The 25,074-nt window shown below is 37.7% G+C and overlaps 3 protein-coding genes and 1 pseudogene across 5 annotated transcripts; 2 read left to right on the top strand and 2 right to left on the bottom strand.

Moving 5' to 3' along the window:
- Positions 1-772: 772 nt before the first annotated feature.
- On the top strand, positions 773-3,325 carry LOC149015013 (uncharacterized; annotated as a pseudogene).
- A 1,890-nt stretch (positions 3,326-5,215) lies between these two features.
- On the top strand, positions 5,216-6,987 carry LOC149015014 (cysteine protease XCP2-like). Its single transcript, XM_089156351.1, has 4 exons — positions 5,216-5,720; positions 5,813-6,051; positions 6,350-6,490; positions 6,614-6,987. Exons 1-4 carry the CDS (start codon positions 5,252-5,254, stop codon positions 6,827-6,829), a joined length of 1,065 nt encoding a protein of 354 aa, XP_089012477.1. The 5' UTR covers positions 5,216-5,251; the 3' UTR covers positions 6,830-6,987.
- Positions 6,988-7,154: 167 nt separating this feature from the next.
- LOC149015015 (damage-control phosphatase At2g17340-like) lies at positions 7,155-16,345 on the bottom strand. 2 transcript variants are annotated; one of them, XR_016173534.1, is made up of 13 exons: positions 14,884-16,345; positions 13,364-13,429; positions 12,504-12,570; positions 12,292-12,360; positions 12,032-12,172; positions 10,734-10,862; positions 10,503-10,589; positions 8,951-9,025; positions 8,792-8,869; positions 8,582-8,659; positions 8,031-8,093; positions 7,669-7,822; positions 7,155-7,546 (listed from the first exon to the last, which is right to left on the bottom strand). XR_016173534.1 is itself a non-coding variant. In XM_089156350.1 (12 exons), the coding sequence occupies exons 1-12, from the start codon at positions 15,051-15,053 to the stop codon at positions 7,742-7,744; spliced, it is 1,104 nt and encodes a 367-aa protein (XP_089012476.1). In that variant the 5' UTR covers positions 15,054-16,345; the 3' UTR covers positions 7,155-7,741. The 2 variants fall into 2 exon arrangements, 1 of the variants encoding a protein (XP_089012476.1); XM_089156350.1 differs by having other exon boundaries at positions 7,155-7,822.
- Positions 16,346-17,267: 922 nt separating this feature from the next.
- LOC149015016 (damage-control phosphatase At2g17340-like) lies at positions 17,268-23,277 on the bottom strand. 2 transcript variants are annotated; one of them, XM_089156348.1, is made up of 12 exons: positions 22,910-23,277; positions 20,638-20,703; positions 19,916-19,982; positions 19,721-19,789; positions 19,464-19,604; positions 19,149-19,277; positions 18,934-19,020; positions 18,333-18,407; positions 18,172-18,249; positions 17,963-18,040; positions 17,764-17,826; positions 17,268-17,645 (listed from the first exon to the last, which is right to left on the bottom strand). In XM_089156348.1, exons 1-12 carry the CDS (start codon positions 23,206-23,208, stop codon positions 17,565-17,567), a joined length of 1,233 nt encoding a protein of 410 aa, XP_089012474.1. In that variant the 5' UTR covers positions 23,209-23,277; the 3' UTR covers positions 17,268-17,564. The 2 variants fall into 2 exon arrangements, with proteins under 2 accessions (XP_089012474.1, XP_089012475.1); XM_089156349.1 differs by lacking the exon at positions 22,910-23,277 and adding an exon at positions 20,869-21,629.
- Between the last annotated feature and the right edge of the window lie 1,797 nt (positions 23,278-25,074).

Genomic DNA, 25,074 nt, shown 5'->3' on the forward strand with positions numbered 1-25,074 from the left:
TGTTTTCAGGATGATCTTTCCCATTTTCCTCTCAACAGGAGATTTGAATTTATATGAAATTCAACATTGTGATACTTGGGTTAGATACCAACGGCCATAACTAACTTCTTCCAAGAATATCTACTTTTTTCTGTAGCCACAATCGTCAGCTAAAATATCCACCAGAAATCGGGAATGAACTACCTATTATCCCTCTCTTCCTCCCTTCCTTCTACTTCTGCGGATGTAAGCACTCTACCTTGGTGACATCTTCACAAAGCAAATCAAATGCATAAATTTTTATTTTTAATATTAAAAAGAATCCTTAAATCGCTAAATCAAACAACATATATTTCTTGCATGATTATTGCATGCATCTTTTACGTTAACAACCTTCTAATGCATGGTTTTTGCTCCAATTAGTCGACTGGAAACTTTTGGTTCTGTTCCATGCGATTTCTTTTGCGTTGGTTTGATCTCTCGAAATCTTTTAGAGCAATGGTTTCAAACTGGAGAGTTCACCTCTTTGAAGACTGAGCTGGAAGAACAACTTCTCTACTCTCGGTGCTCTCTCTCTGAAAGAAAAAAAAATGGAGAGAATTTCCATTATGCTCTTCTTCTTATTCATATCGACAGTAGTTGTTTCGTTACCAGATGATTCAACGGAGATAATCTCCAGTTCCAACAATACCTTGCCCTGAATACTATGCTGCTACATATTTCATTCACTCTCATGCCAAATCCATCGGCCTTGAATCGCAAACCCTTGATTTGAAACTCTGCAGGGATTGCATCACCCAATGAAAATTATAGTGTTTTCTTTGCGGAGAGATGTCCATGGTGGTTAGTGATCAAAGCCACTGGGGTCAAAACTTTACGACAACGGTGCCATGGAGAACTTATTGAAAAGCATAGACATTGTGAGGAGGTTCCGAGCTGCCCAACTGGACATGGTGAAGGCAGGTTTGAAGGAAGAAGGCGAGGTCATTTCAATGAACATAGACTTCTTGAAGGTTGGGGCACCATCTCCAATTGTAAGCTAAAGTCTCAAAAAGTAGAGAATTCTTAAAGGTTGAATGAAGATATTGATTCCAGACCTAAAACTAATTAGAAGTTTCAAACATAAACTAATAATTCAAATTTGAGCAAAACAAGGGAGCATAGAATGTCCAATTACCCAAAAAAACAACAAAAGAGAAGAATAAGGGGAGGAGAAAGCTGTATATAAGCAATAGGACGGGAGAATGATAGGCCCCAGGATAATGTCAAGTGGTAGAGAAAGAGAGAGAGGGGGGGGGGGATTAAGGTTGATTATGGGTTATAAATACCGATAAAATGTGAGTAGTGCTTTGAGGGTGGTTGGTACAATTATAACCAATTTATCATTATTCTATCAATTAAATAACATTAGTTTTTGTTGAGTATGGCTTATGCTTCTCATTGTGTTGCCGACAGGCAGGGGTCCTGCTACCTGGTTAGCGGGCAGAGGTGTGGAGGCAGCGCCTCCATAGCCTATAGAGGGTCCATGTTTTTGTGGGCCTCGAAGTTTCTTTTTAGTTTTTGCCTGGGCCCATGAATAGTTGTGGCTTAGGGTTTCTAAGCTCCTATATATTTATTCTCTTGTAACTGAGCATTGTATGTAGTTATTTTCATGAATAATATAGTGAAAAACCTAATGTTGGACATAGCCTCACATTGAGGTGAACCAGGGTAAAATCCGTGTTTCCTTCTCCCCTTTTTTCTATTCGATTGTGTGTGATTGATTGCTCTAATCTCAACAATTTTGAGTTCTTTTCGTGGGTTCCTAACAGAGAAAAAGAGTTACAGCTTTATTACTTGGTCACAGAGAATCAGTTCAAAATAACTAGACAATGAGCCCAGTCTTCTTCTTTTTTTTTTGGTAAGAAGTTGAAAATCTTCATTCATGAACTCAAAAGGAAATACAAACACACACCAAAGAAAATAAGAAATACAAAAGACAAATGCATGAAAACACAAGGTTCGGTCCGAACCAAGGAATAGAAATTGATCAAATGTCATAAATGCAATAGACAAGGTCATCCAGGCTAAGGAATAGGTCGAGCCCAATAAGTCCATTGAAAAAGGATTGTAACAACCACAACAACAAATAAGCACAAGAAATATGATATACGTATCCTTCATCACACACACCACAAAGACGGAAATACACGCCACATGGGCGGAGAGAAGTACACACCACAAGGGCGGAAACAAAAGCCCCGGCGTAGAAATGCCGAAGGCGACCAACTACAAGAGACGCTCGTAGTAGCAAAACTTTCAGATCCGCGGGAGACACTTCTAGGTCTGGCGTAAAAACTTTAGATGTGCAGAATGCACGATTGGATCTCGCATCTCCCTTTTTTTTTGATAACCGGAAACTTCCACCAGTTAGGGAAAAACAGAAAACGAAGAGAAAGAGAAACTGAGAAAAGATTTTGAAAGACAAAAAACAGAGAGAAAGCGGAGAGAAGAGAAACAGAAAAAGGAGAGGATCGGAGAGAAAGGTGCGAAGAGGAATGAAGAGGATAAAGAAACGAAGGGGAAACAAGAGAGACGGTGAGCATACCCACAAGTTGGGTTAAAGCCTTTCTGATGTTCATGTTCCTTCCTTCAGGGGTTCGTTATGAATCTACAGCCATCCGAAGCTGAGGCAGGTTTTGACATACGAATCCCACCAACTCCTGATGAGAAAGCATTGGAGAAAAGAATTGCAGAGGAATGGGCACCTTCTTCTTGCAACATGACATTTGAGGTATGGAAGAACTTGAAAGATTTTACTAATTTGAAGCATTTCATTTATTATCTTTCATTGCAATTAAACTGGCAATGGAGCAATTGCAAATATTTTTTATATGAATAAGTTCAGTTGAAAGGAAAAGTGTAAAAGCAAATTGCTTCCCCCATCTTTAATTTACTACTTCTAATCACTGTTAATATATTTTTTGCAATTCTTCATGAGTGTCAATTATCCATAGTAAGATCAGAAGCATCAAAATTGTTAGTTTTGTGTTTCGGAAATGCATTTTTCAATTCTAAACTCGTTTGCTTGGGACAGTTCAAGAGCAAGGCTTCCACTCTCGGTGACTTTGGGAAGCCAGTCCTCACTGCTTCAGAGAGCTCTAATCCGTGGTGGGAACTTTTACAAGGAGCAGTAAAGAAAGCAAATGGAAAACTTGGCAAACTAGAGCTTTATCCAGCTTCAAAAAATGCTCGATACTACACAAAAGCAGGATTTTAAGCAATTGGCTTCTCTCCAAAAGCAAACACTCCTATTCTGCTCCATGATCATAATGAGGTAAAATGTCAAACTTGCAGTTCTTCTTAATAGCCAATTGACGGCATAGGTTTGAATGTATCTTAATTCTGAAATCCGACAAAACTGACCCAAGCGTGGATGGTGATATAGCAAATAACAGCAAATCGGGTTCGATCGTGATCGGATCGGGGTTTTGGTCGGGACCGGTTCGAAAGCTGAACCAAGGAATAATGTAAGCGTGAAGAAACTCGACGGTTATAGAAAGAGGCGTGCTCCCGTTAAATTCAAGATATGTAATCGTCCTATCATAGAAACTACAACTAATGCAGAGCTGTCCTAGTGTTGAAACCAACACCTCTTAGTAAAGAGGTCATGGGTTCAACTCTTGTTAAGGCATATTAATATCCCCATCTTCAACTTAATAAAGCTCTTTTGTACAAAAAAATAAAAAAGTTGTTCAACTAAACTTTGCCACTAACTAGAGGGCTTAAACACACATCAATATTTTTTGGTAGAAGGTACAAATCAACTACACCACCTATTAATGTATTTGATACTTAGAAACACAGGAACATTTATGTTAATGTGATGGGAGGCAAAGTTGACCTAAGCAATTTTTTTGGGGGGCCCACATTTTTGTTTCATATGATGAATCAGTAAGATTGAACTATTATTCTAGAGAGAGATACAAACAAGGTTAGCTGACATAGTTTTAAATTTTTTGAGACTAAAGAATATTCGATTTTTTTGGTGATAATAAGTATTTTATTGTTGAGAAGAAAGTCTCAAGGAAGCCTACACATAAGGGAATCAAAGAGTAGGATCCAAGTTAAGAAGGGGGGTTGGGAATGTCTATACACAAACCAATCTTAGGTTAATGCTGCAGATTTTGCAAGCTCGTCCGCAGCAAAATTCGCCTCTCGGAGAACATGAGCGAAGGTGCATGTACTGAGCGATTCAGCTAACTTGATGACGTCATTGATTTAGTGGTGGAGTTTCCAACTGCGTCGGGATGTTGGATTAAGAATAGTGAGCACGAGCGCCTAAATATTGCTTTCCACATGGGACATTCGAGAGCTGATAATCACGTGCCAGGGAGAGTCCTCGCCGAATGGCATGTGCTTCTAAGATGAGAGAGTCCTCGCCGAATGGCACGATCGTCAATGCAGATCCATCTTTGAAATCAGGTACAAGAATTCAAGTCATAACATAAAAAAACCTCCATGATCTTTCTACCTCTACATAAAAAGCTACCATCGTCGTGCCAGAAGCACCCACCGATATCCACTTTTGAGTGGCCCATATTGATGCTCAAAGTCTTGTCAAGACAAGTTTTCCATATGGCCCATTTCTTTTTGTGGCCCATATTGATGTTCATCAAAACAAAACTAGCTAGAATTAGACTTTCAGACCTAACCCAGGCCCAGTTCCCTCAATATTGCTTGCATAAGTTGAATTGGATTTAGGTTTATTTGTTTTCCTGTTCTTTCTCTGCAACATATAACAAATGTTCAATAGAAACCCAGCAAACGGTCCTAAGGTTTTTTCTTTTTCCTTTTTTATTTTATTATTATTATTATTTTTTCTGGTGTGGAAGTGAAAAGGCTTCATTCAAATAGAAGAGGGGAACTTCATGTGGGGAATGTTTTCCTGGTCTCTCTCATGTGGGGAGCCTGCGATCCCCATCAAAGCTATAGCTATGGTTTCAATGCAATATATTATTTTCTCATGTGGAAACCTGTGATCCCCATCATAGCTATAGTTATGTTTTCAATGCAATATATGTATTATTTTATCAGAGAAGACAAACTTGAAGTAAAGAGTTTGTCTGTGCAGAATGATGCTTAAAGATTCAGTTTTCCAGAAACCATTTCACCAACTTTACTTGAAAGCAACCAATGAAACAAAACCTATAAATAACAACACAGATGACCTTCTCTTCATCAATCTATTCTCTTACGTTTGCCCTCTTCATTGAAGCAAGACAAGTGCAAGATGGTTTTTTCTTCATCATCTAAGCTCTTCCTCCTTTTCCTCTCAACATCTTTCCTCATCTCTATTGCCTCCGCTCACGATTTTTCTATAGTGGGCTATTCGTCTGAAGATCTGGGTTCAATAGATAGACTCATTGAACTGTTCGAGTCATGGATGTCAAAACATGGAAAGGTATACGAGAGCATCGAGGAGAAGTTGCAGAGATTTGAAGTCTTCAAGGATAACTTGAAGCACATTGATGAGACTAATAGGAAGGTTACAAGCTACTGGCTTGGGTTGAATGAATTTGCAGACTTGAGCCATGAAGAGTTCAAGCGAATGTACCTTGGTTTGCAGACCGATTTGGGTAGGCCCAGAAAGATAGGCTCCTCTGACTTTTTCAGGTATAGAGATGTGTCTGATATCCCCAAATCTGTTGACTGGAGAAAGAAAGGTGCTGTCACTCATGTCAAGAACCAAGGTGGTTGTGGTAAGGACTCTATTCCTTTATTCTCTGTCTTTTCTTCAAACACGTTGAGAGTTTTCAACAGTTCATGGATTAATTCTTGGTGAACATTGCAGGAAGTTGCTGGGCATTTTCAACTGTGGCTGCAGTTGAGGGCATAAACCAGATAGTGACTGGAAACCTGACACTATTGTCAGAGCAAGAGCTGATAGATTGCGACAAACCTGACAACAATGGGTGCAATGGAGGCCTCATGGATTATGCATTTGCCTACATCGTCTCTAAGGGTGGACTCCATATGGAAGACGATTACCCCTATATCATGGAGGAAGGCAAATGTGACTTAGAGATGAAGGTAAAAATAAATGGGAGATGGTTTTCTAACATAGTAGCATAGGAAGCTTGCCAGTGAGGCATGAGAAAGCACCTTTGAGAAGCTTTCTCACACTCTTTTACAGTTTCATGATCTGGGTTTTGCAAACATTTTCTCTTCTTGATTGTGAACTAGTCCTTTTTTAGTTCCAGAGTAACTCAATGATCAAAACATAAGCCCATTGAGGTGGCCAAGCAAGCTTTGCCGTGGCTTAATAAGATACCAAGTACACACCCAGAATTGGGTAGATTGCTTTAACTTTTTATTTTATGTAATCCAGGGAGATGTGGATGTGGTAACAATCAGTGGTTATGAAGATGTGCCTGAGAATGATGAAAAGAGCCTTTTGAAGGCATTGGCCCACCAGCCTCTCAGTGTTGCTATTGAAGCTTCTGGCAGAGATTTTCAATTTTATAGTGGGGTATGCTTCTTTCTTCTCTCTCTGATCCTGTAATTCGTCATACAAGCTACCTTTCCAAATGAATAGAAAAGGCTAATCATGATTTTGCTTGGATTGGGTTATCTTCCTTCTATTTGCCAACAGGGAGTTTTCACTGGACACTGTGGAACTGAACTGGACCATGGTGTTGCAGCAGTTGGATACGGAACCACAAAGAATATGGACTACATCATTGTGAAGAACTCATGGGGACCAAAATGGGGTGAGAAAGGTTACATACGCATGAAGAGGAACACAGGAAAACCTGAAGGACAATGTGGAATCTATAAAATGGCTTCTTATCCTACCAAGAAGAACTGATTGCTCGTCTCAAACCTAAAACCCTTCTGTGTTTTCCTTCAAGGCTTTCTTTAACACTACTGTTTTAGTTTGATTATGTTTTAATTCGATGCATTTGATCTCAATAAAGCTACTCAAAACCATCGCTACCACATTTCTTGTTTCCCAAATCTCTTATGCAAGTGAAGGAATTTATGATAATCAATCAGGTACACACTGTGCCCAAGACCTAAGACCTCATTGATTTTACTGCCTCTATATAAGAGTGGTTTGTGACCTCAGCTTGGATTTGCTCTCCTTTGATTATAAAAGCATAGTGGCAGTGCATTAGATATGCCCAGGTAATTTTACTAACCAAAAGCATTGAACACTCAAGAAGGAACAAATCAAACCGGAGTCAAAACTGACGTGCCAGTACATATTCTTTCACTGAACCAAAAAAACTGATGCAAAATCAACTTCAAATGTCGTGAATCAGATAGATTAGCTACATCAAAACATTAGAATGCATATCTGATTTCATGCACATAAAAGTGAATATTTTTCCCCAAGAGGAAACATAAATCTTCGAGGGATGGTTCCACCAAACATTTCTGAATCAATTGTAATGGTGTTTCCGTACCTATTCTGCACATTTTTACAAGCAAAATGACCAAGAAATTTTCATCTCCTGTGACTTCAAATGTCTTGGCTTTCTTTACTTCCCTCCATGAAAAGAAGTTTCTGCTCAACCTCCCTCTGCATTTGAAGCAAAAGATAACAGAAGGTGGACAGGTCAGTCACATCCATGACTGAAAGTAAATAGTGTCTGATTTTCAAATGTTGTTTGTATGTGAAGGCCACAAGACTTCAATACATACATATTTAAATTCTCACTTCTATGGAACAGTGTAAAAAGCTCACACCAGTAACAAATACGACAAGGGGTAATGTTCAACTTGAAATTTCACTGAACTTGACGACACAATCATAGAGCCTTCCACCTAAGAACTGAGCAACCTCAAGGTGCTTCACCTGCAAAAGAGAATAAATGTAAAATTCATGCAAAAAGAAGTAAAGGAAAAGGGAAGGGGGAAAAACGAAGGGCAAATTTTTAAAAAAAAATCCACATAAGAGGAAAACAAAATGTCATGTTTGCACCAGTATGTAACACTTTTCTAGGAATTTCTCACAAAGGAGCATACATATCAACAATGAGTAAATGTTATAGAAAACTAATTACCATTCCAATGTTGAGAGAGTCACATCTAAATGGAGCATAAAGGTTTGTTTCTATCCCACGTCCCTGCATACGGAAGTAAGAAACATATTACACAACATTGAGGAAACAAACTGAATAACAATCTGATTCAGAAGTTCAACTCATTCTAGTCATATGCAAAACATAGAATCTGTAACTAATATTAGGACTGCTACATCGCTCAAGGATCATGTGTCTTGACTTTTTTCTTCTTCAAGTTATTGATCATCATCACCTTTTTACCTTTTTAGAGGTAACTAGGTAAGCATCACATTTAAGCTTCATGAGGGCCACAATATGTACTATATACCCATTGCTTTCTAGAAATAGGAGGTCCTTGATCTTTTTCCACCAAAAAATTATTTGAATTCTTTAGTCATTAACATGTGTCTGACAACACTGACCAATCGGAGTCACTCAACTGCAACTGTGGCCCTTGGCAGACTCGTATATCTAACCTACATTCAAGGAACAGGTTTCTAGACAACCCAGAAGCCAATGTGAATTCAACTGAGTTTTGCTGGATCACTTACCATCCCTTCCATGATAACCAGGTCTGCATCACTTGCCAGGTAAGCAAGCTCTTGTGAAACCATACTTAGGTCGATAACCTGAAGAAGATGAGATGGATATCCAAAAAACAGTTACCATAGAACTATAATCAACTAATTGCAGCATGGACAACACATTGGCAGGTATATTAAGTCTCCTTGTTTAATAAAGATGATGCTCCATTTCCTTACCGGCAAATCATTACCAGAATTGGCAATTAAAAGGTTTGAAGCATCGACGCCCATGAGCTGCCCATTCTCATCCTTCAACTAATACATTCCACTTGAAATGTCAGAAGAAAATTATATGTCAGATATCACAAAAATCAAGATAAGAAATCTTTTCATTACCTTTGCAATAATCTCAATAAGTTCTGGGTAGGTTATATCGTTGATTGAAGGCAAGTCATTAGCAGCTACAACAACCTAATCAAAAGAAAATATCATAACACTATATCCAACCTCAATATAAAGAAAGATGCAGTGCATCACCCACTGGTTCTGTTATTGAAGAAACATAGAATTCCTAGAGATGCTTAAACACAGTTGACAGGTCCAACACCCCACCCCACCCCCCGCCTTGCCCGTGCTATACATAGATATTCAATTCCACAAAAAATCACTCAGATCATAGATAATACTTGTTTAGTTAGTCAACTATTATAATTCACTAGTTTCACCTGCAGAATTCATCAACTTGATCTAAACAACAATTCAGATTTTCCTTACACATTAGTTCCTCTCATTCAAAAGGCAGATACCATGTGTATCCCAAGTATACAAGTAGTTTGAAAACTTCATTCAAGTGCTAGCCATAATTCACACTGAATTGAGCTCAGGTAAATCAGGTATACCGTGAATCTGGTAAATGCTACTACCAGTCAAACATTGGAAGCAGCAGCACAGGGGTCTGCAGTTGATAGTCTAGAACAATTATAGTTGTTTTTTCAACTTTTTGTTATCATCTTTGAAAGGTTCGAAGTAAGTAATGTACAAGGCAATAGAAAAAACATTCCAAATTTTTAGTACAACTCCTACCACATTCTTCATCTGATCAATCTATGCATAAGTAAAAGAAAAAAGGTTCCAAAAGGAGTGTCTGTCACAGGCAATGTAATATTAGTTAGATCACTGGATCATCCGAGTATCCCAGTCTTGTACAGAAGGACCACACACGGTGGCAAGGCTCCAGCTTAGCAGGCTCTGGGGAGGATCAACTGTATGCAGCCTTACAGCCCTTACCCCTGTTTCCAGGATGTGAAACCGTGACCAAGCATTCAGCCAGTGAACACTTGACCTATGTGCAAAGCACAAACTTCTGCCAATGGAAGGTTAGTAGAATGGTTGAGAACCTCACTTCTCAGTGGAGAGGTCGTAGGTTCAACCCTTGTGGCGGCATATGTAATATCCCCATCCCCAATTTCCCTATTTATAAAAAGCTCCTTTGTACCAAAAAAATAAAAGCACCAACTTCTACTCTAGTCTCATACTATCCAGACAAAAACCACAAAACAAGCACTTTCTGCCACAACACTTGCCAGAATTGATATCTCTTTCCCCTGAATCACAAAAACCTCCAAACAAGAAGATCATTCTGCTACATGATTTACACTGCTTTCTGAAATCCTAGTTTATGGGTTTTAATTTTCAAAACTTGCTTCCAGCATCACCTATCTCACCATGGTAATCATGGCAGACTGGCAATAACTCTCAGATTCAAAGAAAAGAAAATACACACACACACAGAGAAAGTATCCAAAAGATGAACAAATCAGCATTCATCCAATGTGAAGCATTGGATCTGAATGTTGTGGTGAACACTTCAAACTGAGTGTTTCATGCTTGAAACTAAAACAAGGATCTTTTATTTCCCTTCTAAATTTTTTAGGCACTGAAAGCTCACCTGTGTACCATGTCGAAGTAACTCTCTTACAAATGGAAGGATTCCCAAGACAATATCTGCACCAGAATTATCAACAAAAATTACAGCCTGTCATAAAACAAAACAAGCTTATTAGTGGCATAAAAATCGACAGTACTTTCTTGTAACTGTCTATATCACTAAAATACAGATTGCACAGAGAAGTAACAGTTTACTAAAGGAAAAAAAACTAGCAAGGAAGATAGTAGTAACCTTTTTCCAGGATTTCTTACTCCATCTGAGTTTAAATTTGTCCAAATCATCAATAACCCAAGGTCGGGGCATAAGATTTTGACACGTAGCCAGAAAGGACATTCCATCTTTAGCAAAAAGCTCTGCCAGCTTCAAGAAATGAAAGCGCCCAAAGACATGTCAAAATGCAAGGAACATTGGAATCCCAATTCCCACTATGATGCAAACACAAGGCTCCGCAATTAAGAAGAAACTGATAGGAAATGGTAGAACTAGTAGAAAGATTGAGCAACATGATCCCACTATTAGATATTTTCATATGAAAATTCATGTCAACAATTGACTCAGCTTCAAAACGGAAAGTAAAGCCTTAAAAGGAAAAAGATTCACCTCCGACAAGATTCACTTTCCAGATTTATCATTTCTGGTAGAAACAAACAACAATGCTAAGCTAATCCTTATCTCATCCAAGCGGTGTTGAATAGATGGAACCAAGCAAAAGACAAAGTAAAAAAGAAAGGAAATCAACAATTCAAGAACATACCACCTAAATAGGGCCAGCTACATGTATCCTCGCCCTCCAATCAGCTCTATTCAAGGTCATACTTGAGACAAGACTTAGACCATTCGTGTATTTCCTACTACTAGGATCATTTTAGGCCTACCCATGGCTCTTTTAGATTCTTCAACCTGAATCAGATCACTCCTCCAAACGGGTGCATCCCAAGGCTTCCTTTGAACAAGGAAATGCCACCTCAAATGACTGTCATGGAGCTTATCATGAATTGGGCAGCTCCCAAGTCAACTCTAGTATGGTCATTCCTACTTTTTCTGGACATCTCAATATCCTCGTCTCTGCTACGGTTAGTCTATCTAGATGATAGTCCTTAGCTGTCCAACATTCTGCTTTGTGCATCACAGCAGCCTTATGACTGTCCTATAGAAAGCATTTTGGAAGTTCTCATATATTTTTTTCATTGTCCAAACTTGTGACACCATACTACCATATTAGAAAGCACCATATTCAGAGACCATTATTTCTTTCCTTTTGTAGCGTTAAAAGAATTTCTAAAACTTGGCAACTCGTCCATCTAGCTAACTATTTAACCCCACTAGTAATTGCAGTTCTGTTGAGGTAGTATTCTTCCAAAATAGAAGCTTTGTTGGAAATAAATGTAGCCAATGTCGAAGAACTTGAGTTTCATCTGTTGGTAGACTCAAATGACAGACCACTTAAAGATCCTTTACAATATCGTAAAAAAGGAATCACTATGACATGTTAAATTTATAATATTCATGCCGCTAAGTACCAGACATACCTCTGCAGAACCTAGATCAAATATGTTCCCAGCTAAGATGCCTCTAACCAAGCTCTCTATACGTTGTCCTTTATCTTCAATGGCATCATTAAGCCGAACTACATCTCCAAACAGTAACATGGCTTTAGCGTTCTCTGCATCCTGGTATATATGTGAAATTTCAGTTCATATAAATGAGAAATATACATTCAAGGGGAAATGGGAAATGAAGTATCTCAATAACCAGAGCTCTACAAAGTAATAAAATAGTTTAGAGTTACCTTGACTTTTTTGAATATATCTCTGAATCCTAATTCTCTGAGCACTTGCTCACGAAGCCTACAAAGAAGCTTCAATTATCCACCACACACGGGGGGGGGGGGGGGAGGGAAGGTTTAGAACCTTTGTCATAATATGGTCTTATTTATAGAAATAAAATTAAAAATGCTCACAACATGGTAATTCCAGGGACATATTACAGGACTTGGCTTACAATTCCATCAGGGGGCCCACCATGACTTTCGGGATCTTTCTTTAAATCCTCAAGTATCTCTGTGTACCTTCCAACATATTCAAATACCACAAATAGAAATGGAGAAGTTAATTGGGTTGTATGTGAGATAACAATAGACCAATAAGTGTGTCATTGTGATATCTATGAATGCGTTGATATGAGTATAAAAGCAGGTAGAAAATGCAAAAATTATGTCGAACACCAAAGACAGCTTTACCCAATAACTGAATATGAAACCACATCCAAATAACAAAGCATAAAACCACAGATACAGATCCTCCATTCCATCATTCATCTCCAAGGACATCATACCTTTATAAAGAAACAAGCATCATGAATTAATAGTATCTGTATGCTTGTGGCTTGGCATCGCTAGGGAGACAGTCGGGAATGGGGGAGAACATAAACCGACCATCTTCAGCAAAAAATTCATTCACTGAAAAGTACTAAAAGGTTTTTTTTAATCCAGAGTTAAGACCAGATAATTTGAAACACAACTCATCCCAAAGAAACCTCACTACTAGTTTTGTCACTCAACTGTAACTATAAGCCACCTTGCTCATTGGTAATGTGTAAGACAGATGTAATCATGATCAAGTGGAAAGGACCTTAAATTTGATTGGTGAATTCAGATTCTGAGACACCACGATAAGATTGTCTCACACAACTTTAGCATGATACAAATAAGGAATTATTGGTTTAAAGATAACAAGGCGAAACAACAGAGAAATGAGTTTCATCTCAGTCTGAACAGGATCATTTTCAAGAAAAACAGGTCCAGCAGCTCATCATGGTAGAGAAAAATGATTAAAAAAAATGGAAGGAAAGATGTTAAGTACCTTTGAGCGAATTTTTCAGCCTTAATATGAGCATCAGGGACTGTAGTGTCACTTTCTGCTTGTTTCCTGTACCAAGACAAAGCCAATGATTACGGTATCCCACTTTCCAAGTACAAAATATATAGTCTAGTAAATATATTTTACTGTGAGTGCTTTCATGCTCCTATATGCAGTAGAAATGTTTAATTTTATTAACATTAGGTCCACATGAATCAAAAGGCATCTCAACTCCCAAAATGCTAATTTGAGAAAAGTGTAAAATAATAAAATCACAAAGAAAATTATGATCCAGTATTTCAGATATTGTTCCAAATGATTCTTCCTAATTAATACAGCTGCTCTTCATTCCTTATCAGAATATTACAAAGGATTCTACAATTAGATAGGAGATCAAGTCCTGGACATTAAGAAATGATGCAACTAAGTTCCTTGGATGAGTACCTAGTCATTAATGCAATCAGTTCACTATTAAATAGGAGGGAGGAACAAAGGAGAAGTAAACACACAACATTTATATTTTAAATCAAATATTCAGTAGATTTTTTATCTATCAATTACTTATCAGTCAATAATAATCCACATAGAAATTCGATGACCTCAGCTAGGCCATTCCATTATACACAAAGGATGAAGAAAAGAAGTGTCCAAGAGCCAACACTTATATAACAGTGGAAATCTAATTGTTTCGTACAAAATCCTGGTCAACAGGGAGTAGAAAATCTGCCACTGTCCCTTGAAAGATTATATATCCATGGTAAACCCTGGTCGTCTAACATCAGTTTAGTAGAGCCTCAGTCAATGCAAGGGTTGCAGTTTAATGACACCTACATAATTGCGAAATCAATTACCTTCATAGTTTTTTTTACCTGGTTAACTGACAACAACCTCTGATTTGAGATTTCATTTGGATATCTTAGAAACAAACCCAAGCTGTTGACCACCTGATCAGTGGGAGAAAATTCAGAAGCAAGGGATACATTTAACGACTGAAGGAGAAAAAGATTGTCACCGACCTCTAAGTACCATGACGCATGACAAGCAATGGTTCACTGAATTTCCAAGTTTGCCACTAAGTTTTTCAGTTTCCGGTTGTCACCATTCATGGAATCAGAAGATCACATGTGACACAGGATAAAACTTTTACAACTAGGGTTGTTTTAGACGACATGAAGAAGAGACTGTTCTTAAGAATGTCATTGATATTGTTAACCACGGCATAATTTGCTGATCATGCTAAATGAGTTAACCACGGCATAATTTGATTACTTATCTTGATCAGAAGAAAAGCACAGAAAAAAACGTTTTCAAAGCCCAAAATTCAGGGAAGGATGAATTTTCAGAAACAAGAAACGATTTCCTTAAAGTCCATTGATCATTCATGAATTCCGGAGATAGGTAGAAGCAAGTAAGAACGTTTCGTCAGATCACACTTTAGAAGTTACTGTACTAAACTATGCAGAATTAGCTAAAAAAATATGGCCTTTGAAGAAAGAAAGAAATGAATGATCGAAAACGCAAACCTGAAAGAAGGAACCGAGTTCAAGAAAACATTGATCCAAGCCAGTTCGGTTTGCGTCGGCTTCCGAGGATTATCAGATGGGAACCTGAAAGGAATCGTGCAAGCTCTGTAATTCGATTCAATAGAAGTCATCAGCAGAGGAAAGGGAACCATTTCCGACGAACTCTCCATAACACACTCTCTCTCTGCAATTCGATTCCAAAAGTGGTTTCTTCAAGCCTTCAAGTTTCGAGCACTAGTTTGACAGCGCTCAATGACTACAAGCGAACCTATGAAATGAAATGAAGACAAATACATCACACGAGCTCGTGGAGTCATCCGAGAAAATAGCAGATTTCCGACTTCCACCTCGCATAGAAAATTGGAAATGGTCATTTCTGTGGCCCACTACTGTCTAGGCGTTAAAATCGTGCACCGCAGATCGACGTACACGTGTATAATAACATTAGTATCTTCTCGACTTGCTTTTTCCATTTTTTTTTCTAAAGATAAATAAAAAGGATGGAATAGTGGGATTTTTATTTGCGGAACAGCTGCCGCTGACGGTTCTCATAGTGCCACGTCATCACCTTTTGATTGAACGATTGAGATTCAACTAGTGAAGATTTATCTGTAAATATTAGTTTTCTCATTCTCACCGAAGCCCTCTCGCATTTGCCTTCTCACCGACGCCATTTGAGAGCATGATTCAGAGAAACCAGAGCACCGGCCGTCATTGGTTGCCGTTGAAATGCTGAATCGCTTTCCTGGAGATAATCGTATTTGACAGATAGCTGAAGATCCAGCGAACTCCTCGGCACGGCAAGATCACTCTCTCTTCCCTCTCTGTCTTCAGTTTCTGTGTAAATTCTCAAGATCTGAAGGATGGGAAAAGAAGAGCACCTGGTGAGGTTCTGTCGTGGAAATGAATCGGAGAATGGTAGATGGCGTTGCCCTTCCGTAGCCTGGTGGTGGAATTGGTCAGCATGAGGAGGCCATTGGGTTCGATCTTGGCTCTGCCGTCCACTTGCACATCAGCACTTCGGAACCCATTGTAAGTAAAACCCATTTCTTCTGCTGGAGAGGCTACCCAAACTCTTGCAAGCAACCACAAAGCTATAATGACCTTGAAAACGAAAAACATGGCAGCACTGCTGCTGCTGGAGACACCGGACTTTTTTATTTTTTATTTTTAATTAAACAAGTAGAGTCTTTCAAGTCTTTCAGCTTCCATTTATCAAAACCTTTTCTTCGGTAAACTCGCACAATTTCTCCAACCAAACCGATCATCGGTTGAAACCGTTCTGGTTCTTCGTGGCTATTTAGGCGGTGGCGAATTAGGTACTCCAGAAACAGGATTTTAAAGAGATCACTTTCACAGGCGTGCTGAGCCTCTCCGTGTTCTTGAAGAAGAACGGTTTGAGCCTGTCCGTTTTCTTCGTATTCTTGAAGGGGGAGGATTCGTCTACGGAGAGACGGAAAACAACAACAGAGAGGAAGGAGATGAGTGACGTTTTTTTGTAAATTAATAAAATTTAAGTCCTTAAAATATAAAAACAAAAATCAATAATTAAATCTCAACAGTTCAATCAAAAATTGATGACATGGCATTATGAGAACCGCACAAATTAAAATCCGCAATAGTGGAGCCCTTGCCCCCACTAGGCAATGTTCGATTTTCGAGTTCGACCTATGCAAGCATTAACCCTGTAAACTACCAAAAGTAAATAGTGACTCTACACTGTCCAATGTGAGAAATAAGAGGAGTTGAGGGAATTCGAACCTAAGACATAGGGGCACCAAACCACTTGGGAGTGAACTTGGGAACACTACCATCTTTCCTTTCCCATCGTTTGGCTATGGTTCATGGTATCACTTTGATATTGATTGACCCAGTGATGAATGGAACTGAAATGGTACACCTTCAGAATTGCTGAAAAAACTGCCACTAGAACATAGTAATCAACCTTAGGAAGAATGAAACTGCATTCAATTGTGTTATCTTCGTTGATGCAAAACCCTATTCATCTACATAAACTAGGGCTAATCTTCGAGAATTGCAACATAGGTTGCTGAACAACCTTGAATTCGAGGGTAGATTCATCTCTAAAAAAAAAAAAAAATTTCAAGTGCTAGTACTTGACTACTGCACCAAAAGCTTTAAAAAGTTGTGATCAGCCTTGAAAATTGATGTAATAGATCGAATCAAGCCCCTCAACCTATCCCATAATAAGTAGATTGAATTTAGTACTCATACACCAAATTAAGCGCCATTAGGCACGTAACATATACTCCCAAACCATACGTCAAGAAGAATGGCTCAGAGGTTGATTATTGCTCTATCGCCATGTAACAGTACAATGACAACAGAGCTTCCATGTACTTGAGAAATGAAAAGAGAGAGGAGCAGAAAGGAAGAAGAATCAACCCAGTTATATTCATCTCGCGCAAAGTGTTTATTTGAAGGCCAAAAGAGAGGCCGAAGAGGGAGGCATAATTACAATAGGAGAACAGCAAGAAAGAAAGAAACACTAATACACAAGACTACTCACTGTGAGGACATGCCCCCAACTATGATCAGAAATGAGAAACACCGTAAAGTTAAAGAGATCATATCCAGCCATGATAGAGACACTCCCCCTATTATGGTATACATCAGAGCCCCATATCTTCAAGTAATTGGAACAGAGGTCATGTTAACAATCAGTTTGAAACTTCATTGTACTTGACGACACAATCATACATCCTTCCACCTAGGAAATCTGCAACCTCTTGATGCTTCACCTGCAAGAAAGAATAATTTCATCAAAAAGAAGGAATGGAGAGGGGAAGGGAGAGGAAGTCAAGGAACATAAACAAAAGAGTGGGGGAAAGAAGATGAAATCCAGTGAGCAACAATTACCATTCCAATCTTGAGAGAATCACATCTAAATTTAGCATCGAGGTTTGTTTCTATCCCACGTCCCTGCATACACAAGCAAGAATTCAATTAACAACAATGCAGAAGTTGAACTCATTCCAGCTATGTGCAAAACATAGGATATGTGAATGGTCCATGATTTAGGATCACAGCCTAAGCTCAATTCATCTGGATTACTTACCATCCCTTCCATGACAACCAGTTCTGCGTCTCTTGCCAAGTAAACAAGCTCTTGTGAAACCATACTGAGATCAATTACCTGAAGATGATGAGGTGATAAGCAAGAGAGAACAGTTACCACAACGATCATGGTCAACTGCTTAATTACAGTATGGATAACACATGGATCAAAAAGAAATGTCATTAATTAAAACAATGCTCCATACTTACCGGCAAATCATTACCAGAACTAGCAACTATAAGATTTGAAGCATCAACACCCATGATCTGTCCATTTTCATCCTTCAACTGAAATGTTGCATTTGAAATGTCAGGAATATTTGAGATACAGGCATGTCACATAAATAAAGATAAGAGAATCTTCTCATTACCTTAGCAACGATCTCTTTGAGCTCTGGGTAGGTTATGTCATTGATCGAAGGCAAGGCATTAGCAGCTAAAACAACCTAGCCCCAAAAAGAAAATGAACTTATCAATTTATGCTAATCAATCGATATACATGATCATAGCATAATATCCAACCTCAATGTAAAGAAAGATGTAACCCAGTACTTGTGAGTTTTCTTTATATATATACCCTTTTCTTTTCTGATATAGATGTTGCCAGGTTCATAGTTTTTTTTATCTGGATAGCATTTGATTGCAGTCTGTTACCAAAAAAGAGTTCAACTGCAATCATTGATTCTTAGGTCGGTTGGTGAATTCAAGTATCTTGATTTGATTCCATATAAATTCACTCAAATCATTAGTGAGGACTCATTTAGTTGGTCAATTAGCTTATTTCACATTAAAACTCATTTACATGATGCATCGAATTAAACCTTAATAAGAATCAAATTGATTCTAAAAGTGAACCCGTGTCCAATTTATTACTGTCCCGACTTACTGAAATATCATCTTTCTAGGTTGAATTAAACTGCTGTCGGTTGAACTTCAATATTTTTCTAAACATTTTAGGGACTAGAAACAAACCTGTGAACCACGTCGAAGTAACTCCCTAGCAAATGGAAGGATTCCCAAGATGACATCTGCACCCGAATTATCAGTGAAAATTACAACCTGTCATAAAACCAAACAAGCTGATTAGTGGCCTATAAAGCAGTAATACATTCTTCTTCCTGTCCACAAAATATGAACTGCACAGAGAACTAAAAGGTTATCAGCCTGTAAGTAGCAAGAGTATTAACCTTTTTCCAGGACTTATTACTCCAACTGAGCTTAAATGTGTCTAAATTATCAATAACCCATGGTCGAGGCATAAGATTTTGACAAGTAGCCAGAAAGGACATTCCATTTTTTGCGAAAAGCTCTGCAAGCTTCAAGAAATGAAAGCACAAAGACGTGTTAAAATGCAATATCTAAGAACTTGATTTTCATGTGTTGGCAGACTCAAATGACAGTAATTTAAATCCCTTATGATACCATTAGAGGGGGGGGGGGGGGGGAATTCAGTATGATAATGTTAAATTTATAATATCCATGCCGCTGAGTACTAGGTATACCTCTGCAGAACCCAGATCAAATATGTTCCCTGCTAAAATGCCTCTAATCAAGTTCTCTGCACGTTGTCCTTCATCTTCAATGGCATCATTAAGCTGAACAACATCTGGAAATAGTGCGATGGCTTTAGCGTTTTCTTCTTCCTGGTCCAAGTGAATTTCAATTCATATAAATATAAATGAGATAGACATCCAAGAGAAGAAAACGAAACAACAGCTCACTAGACAGAGCTTTATCAAGCTATAAAACTGACAATTACCTTAACTTTCTTGAATATATCTCTGTATCCTAGTTCTCTCAATGCTTCCTCACGAAGCCTACAGAGAAGCTTCAGTTGCACACAAAGAAAATAAAATTCAGTCTCTTTGTCATAAAATGGTACTTCTATCGGGGGGGATGTAAAAAGGTTCCCATCAGAGTAAATTCTGGTGACCTATTCTGGGGCTTGACTTACAATGCTATCTGGGGGTCCACCATGACTTTGGGGATCTTTTTTTAGGTCTTCAAGTATTTCTGTATACCTTCAAACATATACAAATATCCCAAACAGAATTAGAGAAGTTGATATCCAAACAGCACAATAAATTTGTAATTATGTGCATTTGTGAGAGAGGACTAAAAGCCAATAAGTGTGGCATTGTAATGTCTATGAGCGTGATATAAGTAGGTAGAAAATCCAATTAATGTATAGAGCAGCACAAACACTGTTTTTATCTAGTGATTTAAGAAAAAACAGATTCAAGTAATTAGAGATCCACAATCTTGCAGCTATTTATGCAACCAACAGATATTTAAAAAATATAGCTTCAGATGATAATTGGAATACTTGGGGAACAATTATTTGTTATCATGACCCCATAAACAGATAAAACTAAATGCCCAACGAATTAATTAAATTCACAAAGTACCAGAAAGCATTGCACGGTCACAGATCAAGTTAAATAAGTCTTTTGGAACACGACTCATTTCAAAGAAATTTAAGTTCCAGTGTTTCACACCAGCCATAGACCACACATAAGTTTAACATAATATGCAAAGTAAATATATGATTTACCAAAAAAGAAAACTGGGAGAAAGACAAATGGAAATAAAGAAATGGGTATGTGACAGTTAAAACAGGATTATTTTTAAGAAGCAGAGCTACAGCACCTTTATCATGATAGAGAGGTAAAGTACCTTTGAGCGAATTTTTCAGCTTTAATATGAGTGTCAGGGATTGTTGTGTCCCTTTCTGCTTGTTTCCTGCATCAAGACAAACCTAATGAGTTAATTAAACGTTAATATTAAAAAACTGCAAAAATGCAAGCAAAATTTATGATCCAGCAGGTCAGATATTTGTCTAAATGACTGTTCCAGATTTTGTGTAACTGGTCTTCATCCCATATCAAACTTTACTAAGACGCGAACCTGAAAGAAGGAATGAGATTCATATGAAGATTGACCCATGCCAGCTCGGTTGGGGTGAGCTTCTGAGAATTATCAGATGGTAACCTGTAACGAAATGAGGAAGCTCTGTACTTCGACCCAGTTGGATTCTCCAACAGAGGAAATCGAACTAATGTGGAATAACACTCCATGACCTCCCTCAAATTCTATCTGGAAATTGAGAGAAGCAGGAGTTGATAGCAGTTATTGACCAGTGAGTAAGCATCAGTAGCAGACGAATTTGGCAGTTGGGGGTGTATGGCTACCTGTGGCTGTGGATGGGATAACGGCATGAAATTATTGAAGCACTATAATTTTTCATTTATTGGAATGTTCCAAGCGTAGCGAACTGGAGATGAGGAGACTAAAGGAGAAGAACGTTGACGTGGACATAAATAAAAAATTGAGCTCCTCCATTTCATGATTTTTTGATTTTCGACGTCTAGATTTAAGTTTTGGATCTAAAAATATCCATGAGAATCCAAAAGAATTGATAATTTCTGGTTTTTCTTCCATGTCACAATGTAATGCTCATTTAAGTGTGTTCTCAAAAAAAAAAAAAAATCATTTAAGTTATAGAATAATATAGGATTAAAGAGTTAAAATCTTTAATCTCTTAAAGAGAGTGTTGGGTCTTCTATCCGAGGGTAGAAAACTGAATTTTTCTCACACTTTTTTACTAATATTTTTAGGATAGGTCAATAAAAAAAAATAAAAATATTTTTAAGACAGGTCAATGATAGATTAGTTTAGAGGTTAAAGACCCGCCCTCGCACGGGAAGGTCTTAGGTTCGCACCCACTCGACAGTATATATATATATATAAATAATTTAGTTACCACCCCACTTCTAACCCTAGATCCGGACTTTTCAAAACTTCTCATGTCCAAGGTTGTAGGTAAAAACATCAAGAAAAAATTAAAGACATTTAAAAGATTATAAAAATCAATTATTATAACAATTCTTTATTAGAAAAATTTTAATAATTATCATTCTTCACTAATTAAGGTTAATATACAATAATATTTATTTTGCATGAATTTTACTCCACAACCTTAGGTGGCTTAGACAACCCAGTCACAAAATCTTGTGTCTCACCGAAGGAATGGGCTCCATTAGTAAAGACTAATATTTCATAAATAAAGTGTAAAGAATTCAAATTTCTTTAGGAACCGGATCTTTCTCTTCCGTATATAAGTTCTTTTAAGGTATAGAAACTGACCTCTTTTCCTTTTAGTTATTTTTTTGGAAAGAAAAATTGACCTGATTACCCGAACAGTTTAAGCAAATGAATTGTATAAAAATAAATAAATTGCTTAAAATAAGGAAATAGAAGGTGTGGATTTTGAATATTAGCCTCAAATTGGAGACTCACCCTTATTCATCCCCTAGAGCATGGTCTGGCTTTTTCTGGAATAATTGTTGGGCCTTCATGGGCTCCACCTGGGCCCCTTGTGGATCAGCCTAGTGGGCTAAACTATAGCGCGCCCACACGCTCAAACATCATTCCGCTATTGTGCTTTTGCTTGCTTTTGTATTTTTTTCGTTTTCTGGTTTGACTTTTTCTCGTTTCAGTTTATAGCTTTCAAAAAAAAAAAAAAAAAGCTTAATCACAGCTAAGAAATTTCACCAAAGAAAAGAATCACAGCTTAGAAATAAATCTGAAATATTCTTGTTCAGTTTCATGCGTAAATTCCTACTCTTAAAAGTGATTCGCGTTGATTTTTGGCATCTTGTTTCAATGAAATGTAATCCAAATCAAATAAGAAACAAAAATCTTAAATCAGGATTTAATGGATAAAATAGTAATTTTATGTTAAAAAAATATATAATGTTCATAATTAATGGTATCATCACCACCATGTTAACATCCTCACAAGCATACTTGACTAGTATCCATGAACGCGAGAAGTAGCAGGATATCCATGTAACATACAATTTCTTGAGCATTTCATGAAATGAATAAAAAATTTATTCAGAAAATAAACTCAGATGAGTTTCTGAGATGATCTGAAAGTGCAAACCTGAAAGACGGAACCGAGTTCATGAAAACATCAATCCAGGTTTGCTCAGTTGGAGTGAGCCTCCAAGGATTATCAGAAGGAAATCTGTAAGGAATTGTGCAGGCTTTGTAAGAATTGGATTCGTTTGAAGTCTTCAAGAGAGGAAATCGAACCAATGCCGGAGATCTCTCCAACACCTTCAAATGATCAACACCACCACCACTCTCGAACGTTTTCTTATTCGTTTCAACTCCGTAACTCGATCTGGTAGAAGAAGCCATCGACAGAGGAAGGCGAATCCATGCCGAAGAACTTCCCATGATGAACAGACTTGGAGCAGAGTGGAAATCAAGAAAAGCTCTTTCAGTGTTTCTGGTGAAATGAGCGGAGAGGGCAAGGGTTTAAGTAGCAGAAGTGAAGCACTTCAAAGACCTTAGATGCTATGGACAGTCGACACCTGTCTCCTATTACTGTGGAAGGAATATTAATTATAATAAATATAAATAATAAATTTTGCCAGCCGACGTTAATATTCCATTAAATCTCATCCCCTCAAAATATATCTGAAAACGAAAAATCGGTTTTAGTTTAAAAATGTCGACTCACGCGTTTAAGCGATTGGGATCGGGATTTAATAAAATCCACGTGGCGATCATCTAATGCTGGCATCATAGTTGATGCCATGTCAGATGTACTACCATAGCAGATATGCTTTTCGGTGTTCAATGATTTTTCTGAACGTACACGTGTCCTGCTGCCGAATTATGGGTATGGCCGTAACGGTCCACATGTTACTTGTCGTCATCATGCACTACGGCTCAAAACTGCTCCGGGTCCCACCCTGCAAGAGATTCACATGATATTAGTATGGTTCAGGATCAGGTGCTTCAACTCGTACAGGAGATTCATCATGATCGGTATAATGTACGGTATCTGATACATCCATTGTATTGAATATTGATATCTAAAATCATGATTTTCCTGGGACCCACTAAAAATACAGATCTAATTTTCTATTAAAAGATTCCATGAGCTGCCAAGTTGTCCAATGGGGTTTTGATACTCTGGCGCACTAAGAGAGGATCTGGTTCCCAAATTCGATGCCATTTCCATGTAACGTGAGGTTGGGACCCACCAGGCATTTCTTACTTTCTTTTTGGTATTACAGGAAGACTAACAAAAGTTTCCACGTGTCTTCCCCCGCGTCTACGTCTTCCTTCTTTCCTTCATTCTTTCTTTTTTTTCTATACGAGTCATTAATTCAAACTAGTAACCAATAGGTACACTTTACCGATAAATATTCCAATTTCTCTAAGTAAAATGTTTATAATAAGTAACTGGCAGACACACTTTAGAAAATAATATACAAATATATCTACATCTTATCTCTTTTCGAGCAAGTTTAGATGCTCTCCTTAATGACTTTCTCATTTGGAGATTCCTTCCCAGGAGAGTTGCCAAGTGGATCTCTATATATGTATAGTAAATCCAAATTTTACGTTTACATGTAATAAAACAAAATATCTAACAGATACAAAGAAGAAAAGCCTACCCATTGCTGACAATTCTAGACTAAATGACAGACTTCGAAGAAAGTCTGAGTTTTTAGCTCTAAACATGAATTCTAGACTAGATGACAGACTTCGTAGAAAGTCTGAGTTTTTAACTCTAAACATGTAGATGATAGTAGTTCAACTGGGGAAGGCTCTTTGCAGGGAAAAACAACTAATAAATATTGAAGGTGAGACAGATTGTAGGAACTTATTTCTTATTTTGACTAGCTGATGGCTTCCCACTTATTGTGCAGGATATTAAGCTCATTTCATTAAGTTTTCGAGTCAATTTTCTTTTACCCCCTTGACAAAATAACAGTCTCCTTGACTCTCTGTCTCGAAAGGTGGTGTCCATTACGTGTTGAACACACTAGCCCATCTCCACCTCATAGATTTTGAATGGTTGTTATTCACCAAAAATAATAATGAAAGCCTAAAATTATCATTTATTCCTTAAGCTTGTTGGCATAGCTGAGATAATATCTTATATCTTAGATTCTTGATTCTTTTTTTTTTTAATGATATCTTGATTCTTTATTCATCAACTTGTTCTTTATAATATCACAAACTAGGTTTCTTTACTCTTTTAGGTTCCGGGAGAATGTACTTAAAAGAGACGCATGTGGTAGCTAA

Source organism: Hakea prostrata, chromosome 5, assembly GCF_041222555.1.
Source record: "Hakea prostrata isolate BN-2017 chromosome 5, UWA_Hpros_2, whole genome shotgun sequence".
NCBI lineage: Eukaryota > Viridiplantae > Streptophyta > Magnoliopsida > Proteales > Proteaceae > Hakea > Hakea prostrata.